This window comes from Gadus chalcogrammus, chromosome 5 (genome assembly GCF_026213295.1).
Source record: "Gadus chalcogrammus isolate NIFS_2021 chromosome 5, NIFS_Gcha_1.0, whole genome shotgun sequence".
NCBI lineage: Eukaryota > Metazoa > Chordata > Actinopteri > Gadiformes > Gadidae > Gadus > Gadus chalcogrammus.
In genome coordinates this window covers 9,909,028-9,926,322 of record NC_079416.1, presented here as the reverse complement: position 1 = coordinate 9,926,322, position 17,295 = coordinate 9,909,028, and the positions used below count along the sequence as shown (strand labels likewise).

General features: G+C 45.4%; 1 protein-coding gene across 1 annotated transcript in view; it reads left to right on the top strand.

Moving 5' to 3' along the window:
• Positions 1-14,419, top strand: part of kiz (kizuna centrosomal protein) — a 32,471-nt gene extending 18,052 nt beyond the window's left edge. The window contains exons 13-16 of the mRNA XM_056589714.1: positions 666-785; positions 1,050-1,119; positions 9,151-9,188; positions 9,691-14,419. Coding sequence (XP_056445689.1) covers positions 666-785; positions 1,050-1,119; positions 9,151-9,188; positions 9,691-9,806 — 344 coding nt within the window. The 3' untranslated portion in view covers positions 9,807-14,419. The remainder of the gene's footprint in view (positions 1-665; positions 786-1,049; positions 1,120-9,150; positions 9,189-9,690) is intronic.
• The last annotated feature ends 2,876 nt before the right edge of the window (positions 14,420-17,295 follow it).

Sequence of the window (17,295 nt, the reverse complement as noted above, 5' to 3'; positions counted from 1 at the left end):
CCATAACATAACGTCCAAAAAGTTGTTTAAATCCACTACAAATTTGTTCAAAGATATTCCAAAAATGTACCAGTTGAATCCACATCCTCGCCTCGCCATACTTTGATCAGTGACGGCGTGTCCCGGAGAGGACTGTGGGATTTATTGCCCATTTGCCCCTCCGTGTTGATTGTTTAGCCAGTGCTGGCGTCTGCGTGCACTCCTCAAATACGACACCTACTCTAGGACAGCGGGTGGGGAAGTAGTCAAGAGTGTTCTTAAAACCGAAAATCAATCCCGAGCCCCCTTCCCGGCAGCAGCTGTAGTGGCGTATAACGCACAGAGGTGATTGACCGTCTCGTGGAAACTGCTGATATAAACACTGAGGGCTTGAATCAACAGCTTAGCGCCACTGCCACCGGGTTACACCTCCGTCTCCCTCCTCTCCCGCCTCCCAGGTCAGCGCTGGAAAGCCAAAGAAGCCAAATGAAGCGTGTTGTTTCTTCAAACAGAAACCTCTGAAAGTTGGAAACCTGGGCTCTGAGCAAATATTTGACGTGTGTGTGTGTGTGTGTGTGTGTGTGTGTGTGTGTGTGTGTGTGTGTGTGTGTGTGTGTGTGTGTGTGTGTGTGTGTGTGTGTGTGTGTGTGTGTGTGTGTCTGCTTGTGTGTGTACCCTTTGAAAAGAGACGAGAGCATATCAGCTGCTTAAACAATCCGCCGCGCAGAAGTGGCTGCCGGCTTCTGGAGAGGTGGAGGATGAGGAGGAGGAGGAGGAGGGAGAGGGAGAGGACAATGCACTTCCAGGTAGGTGAAGAGGTCCGATCACACGTAGTTAAACACCGGAGCCTAACCATGGGTAAACATTGGCCTTATGTTCCCTCACCACCCCCACCACAGTAAAACAAATCTAACCGCAGAAAAAAACAACATATGGGGTTAGCACACTGTCTGGTGATTCCCGGGTAAGAGCAAGCTGTGACGGGAGTTCACCGTGGGGGTCCGTGATGTCAACGCGAGCCGTTGTGTTTTTTGGTTTTGTTTTCATCCGGCCGTGTTCGCTCTTTTAAGGAACAAACGACGGCGGTGAAGAGGACCCAGGGTGGGCAAAGCACTCGTCACATCAAGACCCTTACCCCTGGTAAGAACACTGTTATTATTCTGGCCGGCCACCAGCCACCAAAGTGGCTAATGTACATTTGCATGGCACGTAATTCCCCGTTCATTTACATCAGATCAAGGGGTGCTCCCCATTACCTGGTGCACAAAGACAAAAGAACCCCCCGATCCCCTCCCACCGCCCCCCCCCCCCTCTACCCCTCTACCCCTCTACCCCAAAGCCCCCCCCCCATCTCTCTCTCTCTCTCTCTCTCTCTCTCTCTCTCTCGCACGCTATTTGATAATAATATTTGGGGGTTACATTTTTTATGATATTTCTTTTTTTTGGCAAAAATCGAAGGGGGCTTTCTATTTGTCGAATTTAAAGTGTTTCTGTGACAATGAAGGATGCCTCTGTGCGCCGAGCCTCGACCCTCACACTTTCTGTGATGAATAAACAGAAGAGATGTGTGGAAACAAAATAAACCTCAAGTAGTGAAGGGGGCAAATCCTTTTTTTTGATATTCTTGAACCGCGTTTAGGACGCTCAAATCAAAGCCACCGAGTGGCTGTGCAGAGACCCAAGATCTTAACACTTATATCGCTTTTGGCAGAGAGGGCCCTCTCTCTCTCTCTCTCTCTCTCTCTCTCTCTCTCTCTCTCTCTCTCTCTCTCTCTCTCTCTCTCTCTCTCTCTCTCTCTCTCTCTCTCTCTCTCTCTCTCTCTCTCTCTCTCTTGCTTTACCTCTTTCTCTCTCCCCCTTTCGCCCCCTCTCTCCCCCTCTCGCCCTCCATCTCTCTCTCTGTCTCTTGTCTCTCTTCCCGTCTCTCCCTATCTTTCCCTCTCCCCCTCTCTCTCTCCCTCTCTCCCTCTCTCCTTTCTCGCTCTCTCTCACCTCACATTTGAATATGAACATGACGACTTCATCAAATTTCCAATTGCATGTTTGGTCCTGGGAGCGGCTCTTCAGCCAGGAGACCGTTTGAAACCCCGGTAATGGGTGGGTAAACGTTATGAGGAATAATCTTCTCTGATTTCACCTGATTACCGGGCACCATGCTGACACGAGGGGTCCGCGTTACTCCCCCTTTACCCCCCCCCCCCCCAGCCGGGCCCGGGCCACATCCCTCCCGTCCGCCTATTAGACCCAGGGAAAAGGGCATAATGGGCCCCCGATCCATTGTTGCACTCGTTGCCGCTGACGATGGTTGTCACCCCCCCCCCCCCCCCACGATGACTGCCCCTCTTTAATAAACATGAGCCAATTTTGCAGAGAGCCGGTCTCTCTCTCTCTGCGGCGGCGCCCCTGGTCGTGCCCGTCATTAGGGGTGCGAGGGGAGAAGCGACGGGCCACAGCTTAGGTGACACAATGGAGACACAAACCCTTCACCGAGCCACCAAGAAACCCCACAAGACCACAGCACTGGATGGCATGGAAACCTGAGGGTGAGCAGGGTGGGGGAACACATGAGGCTGGATGGGGAGGCGGGGTGCTAATGAGTTTTAGGCATGTCTGACACAGAACTCTTATGGCCTCGATACACAAAAGGGAAGGGATATCGTTATGAGAGCTATGTCGGTCACTGTATCCCAGGTCTCATACGTTGATATGCTCCTCGTTCTTTTCTTTGGTCTTCTTCCTTTATGTTCTACTGGTGTCTTTTGTTCAAGCGCTCGACCACAGTCTCTTCTTTATCGCTGTATTGCTGCCACAAGTGGTCTGCAAGCCCTGCACTCGAGGAGAAACTGAACGCTGTGGCATTGCTGGCCCTCGCTCCCTCCCTCACTCTCTGCTTACTCTCTCTAGCTCTCCCACTAACCCTCTCTAACCCTCTCTAACTCTCTCTCTCACTCTCTCTAACCCTCTCTCTCACAGTCCCTGGTTCTCTCTCTCTCACACAGTCTCTCTCTCTCACAGTCTCTCTCTCACAAAGTCTCTCTCTCTCTCTCTCACAAAGTCTCTCTCTCTCTCTCTCTCTCTCTCTCTCTCTCTCTCTCTCTCTCTCTCTCTCTCTCTCTGTCTGGCCGATCCTTGCTTGCTGTTTGCTCGCCCCCTCTCTCCTTGCCCGCCTGTTAATTATTTGCAGTATTTTGTCAGTGAGCTGATGAGTGACATCAAACGGAAAGGGGGAAGGAGCCGGACTCCCAAACACAAAAAAAAATGTCTTCCTCTGTGTTGTCTTAGACAATAATTATGATTTTGCCCGTTAAGCCCAGAGACTACAGCCCCGGGGATTGTAGTTTAAAGCAGAGGCTTTGGTGCAAAAAATGCATTTATAGCCCTTTGTGTGGCTCCTCATTATGTGTGGGCTCGATTCATTAAGTAATTGGTTTGCAGTTGTTTACATGAGTATTAAGGCCCTCTATTCAGGGGTCTTTGAGAGATACATTGTGCAAATGTTGCATGTTATGAATGCAGAATGAGAGGCGGGGGGAGGCAGGGGGGAGGCGGGGGACTGGGGGGGGCACAATCCCAGTGGCCAAACACTGCACTCGGCTGAAAGGCGAGAGAAAAGCGCGGGGCGCTGCTTTGCATAGCAATGACGAGAGGCTTTAATAAGCTTTACAGATTAAATACATGCAGTCTATACAAGATGCAAAGAGATACTCTTAACACATTTATATGTGCTCATTTCTCCATTATGGCCCCGGGGAGAGCGGATCCTATAGTCTTTCATATGTGCTTGTTTCTTGTTCGTCTTTGTTTCTCACCCTCCCTCCTCCCCTCTCCCCTTCCCATCTTTCTTTCTCACAGACTTAAATATTAATAATCATGCCGGATCCCTCTAATAAATCTAGCTCTTTTTCCAATTGGGTTCCAGGTACCGGGTTGTATCGCGGGCTGCCGTCCCGGGCAACATCCGCAGAGGATGCGTCCATTAGAAATGTCTCGCTGCCTTTTGCGAAGCAGCAAACAAAATCACTTTGTGGCTGAGTGGGGATGAAAGGAATAACGCACGACGGAGCGAGTCTTAATAAGCAGCTGCACTCCATGTAAAGACCACTTGTTCCCCCCACCCTTTCTACACCCCCCTCACCCTCCCTCCCTCCCCCCTCCTCCACCCCCCCCCACCCCCTTTGTAAGCGGGTGCATGCCACTGCTTCCTCCTGCGCAAAGCGCCATTGTGCGCCTTTTATACTGTAGGCATTTCATACGGCACGCCTTTCTTATGCCATTATTTTCCTTTTTACTATTTTGTTAAATTGTGTCTTTTTTGGTTGGGGGGGATCTTTTGGGGGCCTGACAACAGGGTGAACTGTTCATGTTCCCGGATTTCAAATTGCACACAAACGTCTTCTCTCTTTTAACTTGTTTTTCCTGGATGGGCCCTCGCTTGACGAGCCCTTGACTGAACAATCGTAACTTTATAAGCAACAGGACGTAGTCTCAGGGCCATGTGGCCCTCTGTCGCTGCCAGACAAGATGTCATGCTCAGAACTGGGGCTCAACCCTGCATACAACCGCCTCTATAATCACCACCCGCGCTCTCTCTCTCTCCCTCCCTCTCTCTCTCTACCGTCCCACATTGGGCCGGGAGGGGAGGACACAAAATGCAACACGCTTGGGCTGAAGTGGGTTGCATTCTTTCAGCTCGCCAGTAGGAGGGATCGAGGTACAGGCAGAGACCGTGAGGGGCGAGCAGGGGGGTTCAGCCAGGATGGAGTGTTGGGAGCACCACAGAGAATGGAAGCACGAGATAGAGGGAGACAGAGAGACGGTGCAAAACAAAGAGGCAAAGAGATGGAGGGAAGAAGGCACCCAGTATTTGCCTAAGGCAAATAAAAAATAAAAAAAACACAACCAACACTGATGTTTACAACAACGAAACAAAAAGCGATTGCTGCAACACACTTGCATGGGAAGACCTAGTTGTGCCTCACGGGGAGAATTGAAACAATGTAAGGATCCCATATGTTTTGAAATGGTGAATCTATTAGCCCCACTCCTGTATCTTAAAGTATGATATAACTAGTGCATATTCTGCAGTAAGACCTGTAGATGCATGCATGATCCATGTTGAAGTATGATATAACTAGTGGATGTCATGCAGTAAGGCCTGTAGATGCATGGTAGTCCAAGTAACAGACATTGACTCCAGAAATGTAGGCAGCATTTATAGGACCCTGCCAGTGGGGGTCACTGTCAGGCTCTGGATTGCTCCAAACATTAGCATCACTGATCTACGTTTATCCTATAGGGAGCATGGGATGAAGTAAAGCACCACCGGGTCATACATGACTACCGCTACGTTTTACAATAGTGATACCTCTTCCTGTTTCACTACATTTGATGACCATTGACCATGGTCGGACTCATCCTGCATTACCTCTTTCCCGGTGAGTAGCCTCCTCCAGTCCAGAAAACCTGCCTTCCCCTTTGAAAGCCGTTCCCCTTTTGCCTGGCTGGCTGGCTGGATCTCTGGGCTGCAGTACTGCCCTACAGCCAGCAGAGGGCACTCACATGTTAAAGAGGGTCTCTCCGGGCTCCTCCTGGCTGCCTCGCACTGTGAGTGGGTTGGCCCTCCCCCTTCCTCCCTGCTGCTCTGCGGGCTCCACCCCGGAGCCGTTCAGGCCTGTTTGGAGACCAGCCTGAGCAGTGCTTATGTCGGGTCGCGGCAGGGCAGCAGTAGGAGTTGATGGGGACCGGTGGGGTGATGGAGCTACCTGTGCCTTTAGACAAGCGCCGCGGAGCCAGAGAGCCATTGTGCTATTAGCATTTTGCGTGTGGGTGGCAGGGAGATGTAATAAAAAAAGACAGGGTAAATAAAAGCATTGTACCGACTGTGAACTATGCATCTGTATCGACGGGGCAGGACTAATATGCTGGGTAAGCATTCGCTGCTCCGACTGAATCCCCTGTTGGCTCGGTGGTGGGGAGTGAGACCAGAGGAGGTCCAGTAAGACCAACGGTTGATACTTCATGACATGTGGTGTGTCTCTTCGTGTCGGACTCCAGATCTATTTCATGACCAACTCTGAGGAGGTAGACGGTTGAGTTGGATTTGTTAATGTATGCATTAAATATATTGTTGGTGTATCAGCTACTAATTTGGAAAAGTGGAATAAATAAAGGTTGTTTTCTTAACAATCTGCATGGTGATATTCGCCAGAATAATATAATGAGTATACTAATATGAGGTTTGAGTAGTACTTTAGCCATACTTCTGATGAGTCCTTGTGCTTGCAAGGTCATTCGCCTGAGATTTAACAACTGAATGCACTTATAGGCAAATAGTAATCAATAATTCCACCAATGTTCCCTGGATATACAGGCACATGCATGCAACAGCCTTTCCTCCACTGTGGCTTTAAATATGTAAATGATTGCAGTACACCTGTACTGCGGCATCCATAACACATCTCCTGCATTACCACATAACGGGATGAATCAGGCAACAATCTGAATAACTGGAAAAATGCATGGGATGAGGCTGAAAAATGTACCTTATGTAAAGCAAACCCTAGAAATACTGCTGTTTCGCATGCAGATATGCAATGCACACAGTTCTGTTCAAACTGTTAAAACGAAAATAAACAACAATATCCAGCAATTTACCACCACCCCCCCCCTCCCAAAACAAAAAAGAAGATGAAATGAAACAGGCGCTGTGAAATAGTGTGTGTGTGTTGGGGGCGGGGGGGGGGGGGGGGGGGGCGGGGGGGGAGGCATTACAATGGGCTGTAATTTGCATCATTTTTCACATTACGTTCACCCCATGTCCGTCGGAGTCTGCGAAAACAGTGGGCCAGCCGAGTCTTACATATTCAGATCATTGCCTCAATTAAGGGAAACTCAGCAGAAGATGAACTGGCATAAATGTTTATAGAAACAGGATATTAGATTGGAGGGGTCACATCCAGATTGGGCTCTCGTGGTAATAGCCCCGTCTTGAAATCAGCCCCATCCCAGCGCTCAAGTGGAACAGCTGATAGGCCATTCCCATCCCAGGGGGAAGTTGGAGAAAAGAAATGCCCAATTTACTCCCTTCAACGGCTATTATTGTGACCACCGAGAGAAGTAATTGTATGGATTATATCGCGTTATTTATTTATTTTATTCCGGGGGATTCGCAGAGATATGTTTGCCATAACAGTTGTAAATGCGCACACTTCTTCCCCCAACGCTGTGTTTGCACAACTTCTTTACTCCTGTTACCAAAACTTTTAAATGACGTGATTATACGAGAAGCTAATGGCTGGTGCCCTCGGTGCCAACTTGATGCTGCCATCAAAACAGGGACGTTTCTCAACATGCCCATGCATTGATGTTTTGTAGGCTGACATCGCCTTTCTCTTGTTACATGATGACAGGTCTATTATACCGTTAATGCCATGCATACCATTCATATTATGATTATAGCATGAACGATACCTCCAAGGTTATATTCATGTGACCTGGGTACATTTTGTCATGCGGGGCGGCATGCTGAGAGACTTATAAGCTCAAGAGCCTGTGCGTCACGTCACTCTGAGAATTTGATCAAGGGAAAAATAAGTGAGGCTGACATTACCCATGTAAAAGCCCAGGGTTATTAATGTAAATCCACCTGCATATCTGCTCTAATGAAACCTCAAACACTGCAATTATGTAGTCATACATTACGCTGTTCGGAGCTCAAATTCAAATAAGCATTCTCTTGCATATGTGAGCTAAATGTAAGAGGTAAAATATGAGGATCGTTTTTCAATGTATAAATATTGGTACACCCAGCATGTAATCAATCGAGTAATTAATCAACGCATTTTGCGGCAAACATAATCCAATGTTTGGTGCAGGCGTCAACAGACAGCGATTCTCACTCTCAACTAGCTGGTTAATGTTTTACCTGAATGGCTGGTTAATTGAAAATGACCCTTTTTATCCTTAACTGCTGCTTTTGGAGGATAGCACGTTGTCTTGTTGACATTTTCGAGCTTTTTCATTTAAATATCATAGAAATATAAGAAGGAATCATCCTGTTATCCTGTTGGAAACGTAGGACCGTATAGGGACTAAGGACTATCAAGGTTAGCCTGCAATGACTCCCTTGTCTATACGGTGTCACGTGTCACGAAGCAATCTGTGCACAGTTATGATGGCGGCCCGCGACCCACGTCGTCTCATTGGTTCATGTCGCCTCGAGTGGTTCATGGTGGCAGCAACCTATAGTTTGCAAGAAAGCAATTGGAATATTGCCTGGGTCATTTACTGGGGATACTGTTGCATATAGTCACGACTCACACACACACACAGACACACACACACACACACGCACACGCACACGCACACGCACACGCACACGCACACGCACACGCACGCGCGCGCGCGGACAAGGTCATCCGGGCCAAGCGCAAGAGATGGGAGGGGGGGGGTACTATCAAAGAGGGTCTTGGGTTTGGAAATGATGTAGATGGAGGCAAACAATAGGTGATTGTTTGTACTGGAGCTCATCTGTTAAAAACTGTGTAGCAGGCTGTGCCCCCTCCCTCACCCACTCGTCTTTCCATCTCTAATAAAAGCATTTCAACTCGCCTCTGAATATTAAATAAATAAATACGTCCAAACAAATGAGCCATATGGATGATGTTTATGCTAACCTGGGAGGAAGGATAAGGATATATTGTTGGGCTTTGAATGGACCCTGTGATGATGTAAATGAAAGAGCAGGCCTGAAAAAGTAGATGTAAGAGGAAGGGGGTGGGGGGGGGCTTATTGCATATGCATTGAGCTAGATCAAAGCCGTTTCGGGGGTCACACATTTACATAGCGATATCGCCGACGCTATGGGAACCTGGCAACCCGTGTCTTTGGACCACTTCTATATAAAGAGGGCCTTGTGGAAGTCCTTCAGCACGATTACAACAGGAGTCAAGGAAGTGGCAGCAGCGGCTGTCTTAGCTCGGTCCATCACAACGCTGTCTGCAGGGGAGCGGGTAGTGCATCTTTTACACTCAATGATGCAGATGTGTGTGCATGTTATTTGTGTGTGTTAGATGTTCGCCTGTGTGTGTGTGTATGAGCAATACTTCTCAGAAGTTTTAAAGAGAATGCATGTATTGGTTTCTTCATTAAATGTGTATGTTTGTGTTCTAGGAAAAAGATTAACAACACCAAACCTGGACTATCAAAAGGTTTGATTTGAAAACGTCTTATGAGTGTGCATGTGTCTGTTATGTTGAATTAGCATTACAATGGAGTAGTTTGAAAGAATACAAATTTAGTAGTAGCCTTTTAGACCCCATTACCAGTTTTAGGAGAAATATTTTGTCAATAGGTAGCACCCAGTCTTAAAGATCTGGTTACAATTGTCCAGAATGAGTTAAAGTCTAACTAACTGTGTTTAATTACATAGAGCTATGTATTGGGCTCTAAATGAGTTGTTGATTTATTCATGTATTTAATTATTTTTTTTTTTGTTACATCAAAACCATTACTTACATTAAATGACGTTGAATGTAAGTGACAATTATTAAACTGGTACTTAACTAATATTAGCATATACAGGTGTGGATATATAAAATCCTTATCTTTCATTTCAATCACAGTAAAGGGAATGACCCACATGATAATATAGAACCAACCAGAGCCGTTCTAATATGGATATGTTGTTGTTGTACTCTGTCTCACACACAGCGGTCTGGGGAAATTCTGACGACAGCAACTCAGACATCGAAGTGGCGCTGCGTCCTCCAGCCTTCAACGCCAAGAACAACGACGACGACGACGACTCAGATGACTTCTTTGACTGACGACTGGCCCGGCGTGTAGCTCCTCCACCTGTGCATACATGCTTCATGCATGCTGTGCGTTCCATCCTGAAGCACTCCCTTCTCACTGTAAAGCAGACACCCGTTTCCATGTAACGGGTGTTTCATGGAAACGGGTTTAAAAAAGGATTCCATTGTGAATCCTTTGCAGTGTATTGTGAAAAAAAAAGAAGACCACTGATAAAGTTGATGGCTCTCACGCCTGCTAAAGTGTGCACAAGAGTTGTCCAGTGCTTTGATGTTAACCCTGCTTCAGTCTCTTTATCTGAACAACTCTTGCGGGGCTCACAATAACAGCTTGAAATAGATTTAACAGATCTTTTAAAGCGATTTGTTTGCACCGGGCTGAACGTCAGGCATTGTGAACGCCGCGAGCATCTCCGAGTGCGCCCGGGCTCTGGCGTGCTCGAGTATAGTGATGTGAGTCACCTGTAAAAAAAAATGACAAAGCACAATGGCCACTCTGGAGGCTAGCGGGCGACCCGTTAGCCCGCCGCTGAAGAGCCCCTCTATCTCCTAGGGCAACACGCACCAAAATATAAAAAAAAAAATTAAGTATTCTGCCATTCTCGCCAACTCGTAACGGAGCCAGCAGCAAATTCTAACCCCTGAGGATATTTTTGGGGGGATTTTCTTCAGCATGTGTCTCCTCGTCCGGCAGGAAGTGATGGAAAAGGAACGTTTTCTGACACAGTGCACGGTGTGAACATGTGGCTTCCTTGTCTCTACACAGCACAAAAAAAATGTGTGACAAACTATTTGATGTATTTAGATTTGAAGTATTTACACACCACCGCGGCTGTAACCGTCACACGGTGAGTAGGGGACGGGCCATATCGAATGTCTATCCTCTTTTGCGTCGTTGCACATTACATGCCCATTAATTAGCCAAACTTCCTGTGTAGGCGGACACGGTCTGAAGTTTACATTTACAGTTCATTATCTCTGCGCGCAAGCAGCCCCTAGCGTCCCGGCGTGTGTCAGCAGCAGCCCATTAGTTAGCTCTACAGGTGACTTCACATACCTGAACCTTCTAAAGTAGGCCTCCACACTCATTACCAGTAATGGCACCGGCAGCCACCACTGACGCACACCACCAAATAACATGCACCAAAAAACTAAAACCCAGCAAAGGACTGGGGTAGAATACATTTTGGTGTTAGCTAAAAGGCTCCCCTAGCATAATACCCATGTTAAGGAGCGTGTCAACAGACACTTGTGTGTGTGTGTGTGTGTGTGTGTGTGTGTGTGTGTGTATGTGCGGACGTATATGAAGATAATTCCTAATGCTCTTATGTTTAACAACACAATAAACATTTTTTAAAGAACCACACAGACATTATGATGTGGTATTCTGCTTTCGCAGACCTGTTATGTAGGCACAAAAATATAAAATATATCTGCGACGGTGACATCACACAATACCATGCGACAATAACAAACCCAGTGACATCTCCTGTTCGTGACATCAGAATACAACCCTGTGGACATGTGTAGGAAGGAAAGGATTTATATCAGTATGTAAATTGCCTGAACAATGGCAACCCTAGCCAGCACCACTTCTGATTCACATTCAAACTGTGTATTTTGTTTTGGTGTAGAATGAGCTATCTTGTTGTAGATAGGTGGACCCTATCAGGGTCCACTGCTAGTTTATCAATGTACCCTGCTATCATTCAGCTTGCAAAACAGCCTGAGCTGTCTATCCCATGATATTTTTGATACTATTGCTAAAGATCTCATTGTATACATTTCTGAGGTCACATTGAATATTGGTGCATATTAGGTTTTTTTGCATTCAATATAAAACTGAAGTAATTTTTCAATGACCAGTGTACGATCACACTATTTTGATGTACATTTGTAGGACCTTCTCCCTCATCATTCCATGCACTATACCTGCAGATCACACACATTCAAACCGTCTCAATTGTACAACGCCATATCCTCTCAAACTAAAGAACGGAAATTCACTTATAACTTCAAAATTCAATGGACACCGAAAATTGTCACTTTTTTCCTCTAAGAAATTGAGCTGACATTTTAAACACTTAAGCATTCCGGTTTAATATGTCTCTTTGAACTCAAATTTTTCATTGAATATGAACCTTCCGAGTACAAGGCGTGTAAAGTTATCTGACCTTAGGACCACTTTCTGATACCTTGAATACCAAAATGTTTATTCTTTCATTATTAAGTGCAATAGTAGCAGACACTTATGAATATGAAAAGCGACATTATTAAAATAAGAGGATGCTAACAAATTGTGAAAATAGATGAGAGCAATTTTCTGTTGTTATCATTGGCTCTTTGTATCTATTAACGCAACTCAAGGCTCTTTGTCTGTCTTCCTTTGTCAGCAAACTGGTCATTACAAAGAAACTCAGAGTTGCTCATGATCAAAGAGGTAGTTTCCATTTTTTTATTTTTACATTCTGAAATGTGTTATGTTTTCTCTCCATGCATATATAGAAAGAAAGAGACAAAAGCATTGCGACGTCTGTAATTACCTTTCGGCTGGATGAAATAAACCCTTTCTGATTGTTACAGAGAAGGGACCCGCCAGACACAATTATTAGATGTTATTTTATTCAGAGATGCCCTACTAAGTTTTAATGTATTACATTAAAACATTGGGATCCGGTATCACACACTGGCTTGATTAGCCAGTGAAACCTAGACCTACCCTAGATCTCCACAGTTATCCAGCCTCTTTAACCTGTGTTAACTAGCCATTGGTTACTGGAGGTGTGTGTAGCCAGTCATGTTATATTTATGTGCGTTAGCATAGCATTGCATTCAGCCTTCAACAGCCGCCAAAGAATGCCTTCCACAGTGTAGGCGGTAGCAGACACACACAATGATCATGTCCATTGGTAATACAACTATGTAGGAATAGTTCTCATCTTTGACTTTGAGTAAGGTTTGTCAGAATATGTTTTGTTAAAGTGGTTGCTGCAGCTGAAGACATAATGGCATACCAGGCATTACATTCCAGCCTTTCAAAATCATACAACAGTGAGAAATGTTATCATTACAATGGGATGCTATTACAATAGTTGACACTTGAACTCAAGACTATTAACAAATAAACCGCATATAAGTTCCCACGTCTCTACCTCAACTTTTGGTCCTCATTACTGCCAGACAACACCAACCGACTGACTTCCATTGACAAGCTTGCAGTTTAAACAAGCTGTATAGTACAATAGTCAGAATTTATAAGAGGTACATTATCTAAGTTAAGAATTTGAAGTGAATTTGGTTCTCGGTACGCAAAAGCATGTTGTAAGCTATTTATAAATGTTTTGTTGCGTGCTCTGTTGTGTCTTGGTGCGGAGTGAGTGCATACAAGGGGGAAAAAGCTTTCTAGCCCAATGAAGACTTTAGACACATACTACCACATTATCACATTCAGGGGGGTCAAGGGAGAACTATATTGATACTTTTTTTATTAAATTATATTAAACTGAAGAACTTAATTTTCCGATAGGTTCTTTGTATGCATGCTACAAAGTAGATGTTAAAAGCCTTGTGCCGTTTCTGAATCTGGTTTCAAATGTGGTGCAAGGTCCACTAAGTGGTTTGAAAACGTTTCACTTACCCAAATGCCTTATAGGAGTGGAGTAGTATGACAGAAGTTTGGACCAAAGTTGTTATGGCACGATTTGTTTGGAATGGGAGTCATCTTAATTCCCGATGGAATCTAATGGCACCTCTGTGTACCTGATAATTAACTTTGTTTGAGGACCTTGGACACAAATTAGTATTACATTTTACTCCCCACTGCCATAATTTACGGCTGAACCTTCAAAACCCAATCCTAGTTAAACAATGCCGAATTGCGATTTTCTATTTCTGTCATTACCCAGTGGCCAAGGTTATGGAATAGAGTGATATAAATACTTTTGCTTTGGGTTGCTTTAATTAAGCACTAATTGTTTCTTTATTGGGTGTTATGTGTGTCAGCGTCGGGACCTTTGACCTCTCCCCCTTTCAGGTTGTGAAATGAAAGAAAAAAAGAAATATGCCTCATTTCAATGTTTCTTTATTTTTACATCAGCTATCAAGTATTTAGGATTGGTTATGGGTAGTGCATGTGAATGTTTGAGTGTGTGCGTGAGTGTTTATGTGTGTGGGTTTATGTGTTTGCCTGCCTGCCTGCACGCGTGCGCCTGTTTGTGTGTGTGCGTGCGTGTGTGTATATTTGTGTGTGTGTGTGTTTTTGTGCATTGTGGTTGGCTAATCCTCAAGTGAAAAAAAACGCATTAAAAAAACAAATTATGTTGCACAACTGTAGCCCCAGTCTGTACCCTAACAATTGGCTAGATGTGCAGACTTCCTACCCTGCCTGCACACATTGAGATCATGTCAATGGGATGCTATCTACATCCCAACCTTACAACGTGGTGTCATTTGAAAGCTTTTAGCAACCCCTTTTAGCTTGTGCCGTTTCAGGGCGAATAGAAGAATTCTGAGGTTGAGCCTTTTGTTGTTTTTTTCAGAATAATTTCAACATTATCTGTAAAAGGCAGTCGGCAGATGAAAGCAAACTGTAAAGGTAAACGCAATCATAAACAACCATATGGTTTTGGTCTGACATTTGAATACTGGATGTTTTGTTGTAATGTATTCTTGCTTGCTGGACAAGCTCTGGTACTTAAGTGTGTGCCCGCTATTCTCTCCCGCCCCCCCCCCCCCCCCCTCCCCTTGCACCATTTTTATTTTTATCGAAGCATGATTTAAAGCAAGGTCATTTTGATCCTCTGGCTCAATAGGCCTCAATTAAATATTCATTCATTCCGGTCTGGCCTCTACGGCAGCTTCTTTGGGTGTGTACGTTCAGGAGACAAAAGACTGCACTTATGATTATACACGCATGGACATTTTCAAAGACACCGGGCCCGCCATCATTTTCGAGTTAAACAATCTTTTTCTTTTTTTTCTAAATATTAAACAGTGATTTTTCAAGAGTTGTTTGTACAATGCTTACTTTGGCAAAGGGTTTTTCTGTTCGTGTTTTGTCCTTGAAAGCTGAAACAATTAGGGCAGTGTGAAGAGCGTCTCCTCCGAAGGGAGACATCTTCCCAAAGTGTTCTGGAAGTGTCGTGGAAGGTTTTTTATTTATTTTTTATGCAACAGATGGTTTTTATTTGGAGCCCATGTCTGCAGTAATTGTAGTGGCAGATATGCAAGACATTGGTGGCTGATACTGTGATCTGGAGAATAAAACAAGCTCCGTGGACACAGATCATCCACCTTAACACGGATGAGACATTAGTGTACCTCTCCTTTTTCAGAATGAATCGTCAGTATCAAATGATGATCAAAAGCCCAATAATATGTTGATTAATATAGTTGTATAAGCAGCCATTTCTATGCTACAAACTCACTGAACTAGCGATTGCAAAGTGGAAGGCTGCTAGGCCCTTGGTTGCATTGGTCAGCAAAACAAACCCATACAAAGGACTAGGAGTTCTTCACCTTGTGTCACTATGGTACCAGTCTAAGGAAGGACTTCCCTCACAGTAATGAATCAATAACGCTGAAATACAGAACACAACATACGTTAGTTAGCTGCTTGCCACTGAACCGACCTGGTCTGATCACTTTGCTATACGGAACATAGTCTTTTTTTTTACATGTGTCGGCTAATTTAGCAAAGTATCTTGAAATGCATTTTGGATGAACAATGGTCCCTGGGGGTAATTTGCACATGAATGGCGTCTGTGAATGAGAGCGTGGGTTACGGAGGAAGGCCGTCTCTCCCTAAGCCGAGGGGGCGCCCGGCCAGGCCAACAAGGTTTCCTCGCCCCCCCCCAACCCCCCACCAACATCCCCCCTCTCCCTCCGACCCCGATCCCCCCCAACCACCACCACTCCAAAGCCCAGGTGAGATTCTGTGACACAAAGGGCCCAATGAAACTGTGTTTGGCGTGACGTCTGAGCTCGTTATGGCGCTGCGGCGCTCTATAGAGCTATAGAGGACTTCATGGAACGGCAGCGAGTCGCCTCTCTATACCGCTCTGAATACCTCGTACGCAATCCTGTTGCATATCAATCCTCCCTGGGTACGATAAACAACCAACGTTTTTGTCATGTCTAACAATTGGGCCGCAGAGAATCCTGGCCCACGTTTTCAGGGCCTAGAAAAAAACAAAAAGACATGTATGAGGCCCCAGTTTAACCTCTTAACCACCACTGTCCGGTATTGTCCATGAAGGTAGGGTAAGCAATTTGGGGGAAATATAGCCAGGGTAGACTACATTTTTTAAAATTCCAACCGAAAACGATCCCACCCCTCCCTAAAGGCCTCCCTCTAAAGCCACCCCCTTAAAACACACTTGGAAGCTTTTATAGGTCTGCCTACGGCTCTAGTCCTGCTCAGTGTTTCCATGGGCAGGGTGTGGTGCATACTGGGTAGGTATCAGCTATGCCGTCCAATCATGTCATTCGGGCCGAATGAAGTGAATGAACAGGCTTATTACAGACCTGTGACTGTTATAATGATTGCTGTGTGTTTGTAAAGAGAGCAACAGAAAAGATGACTTCCAAAAATGCTTCTAAAATAAATGGCCTACCCTAACTTTAAGTTGGCAGTCAAGAGGTTAAACCAATATCCATTTAATCAATATGTCATTAAAAAGTAAATCTCTCCACCCGACGTTTGTCACTCACATATTTCCAAAGGTGTATTTACGAGCCCTTAATTTCTCCTGGAAAGCGTCTGGTTAACATTATCATCTTGGTTAGTGCAGTGCTGGGGTTGAGAGGAGAGGGCTTTGTGGGCCGCCGTAATGAAGAGACCCAGACTGGAGCCGTAGGCAGAGAGCTCCAACTGTCGCCTGCCAGATTCCAGCTTGAGATGCTTCAAATCACATTATAATTAACCGTATTTAGGATGGAGCAGAGAGTCCCTGCTTAAAGCGATTCCCATGATGCAGCCTCTCTCTCTCTCTCTCTCTCTCTCTCTCTCTCTCTCTCTCTCTCTCTCTCTCTCTCTCTCTCTCTCTCTCTCTCTCTCTCTCTCTCTCTCTCTCTCTGTCTTTCTCTCGCGTTGTCACTCCCTTTCTTCACTTTTTCTCACTCTGCTCTCTCTCACACTTTCTTTCTCTTGCTCTCTTCAATCTCTCTCTTCTCTCTCTCTCTCTCTCTCTCTCTCTCTCTCTCTCTCTCTCTCTCTCTCTCTCTCTCTCTATCCTCTCAACTATTTCTGTTTCGCTCACTCTCTTCTCTCTCTCTCGTTCTCTCTCCCCCCCTCTCTATCTCTCCCTCCCTCCCTCATCCCATTTCCATCACACACCGCGTGATGTGTGGTGTGTGTGACGACGGGGTAATTAATATGGAAAGGCTTCCTATACAGCCCATTCCTATGAGATGGGCTTTCCAGTGCTGTTAAAGCCAAGTAGGGGGAATTAGTATTCATGCCGGTTTTTCCCTGTTGCAAGTCACTTTTCCCGCAGGGACCGCG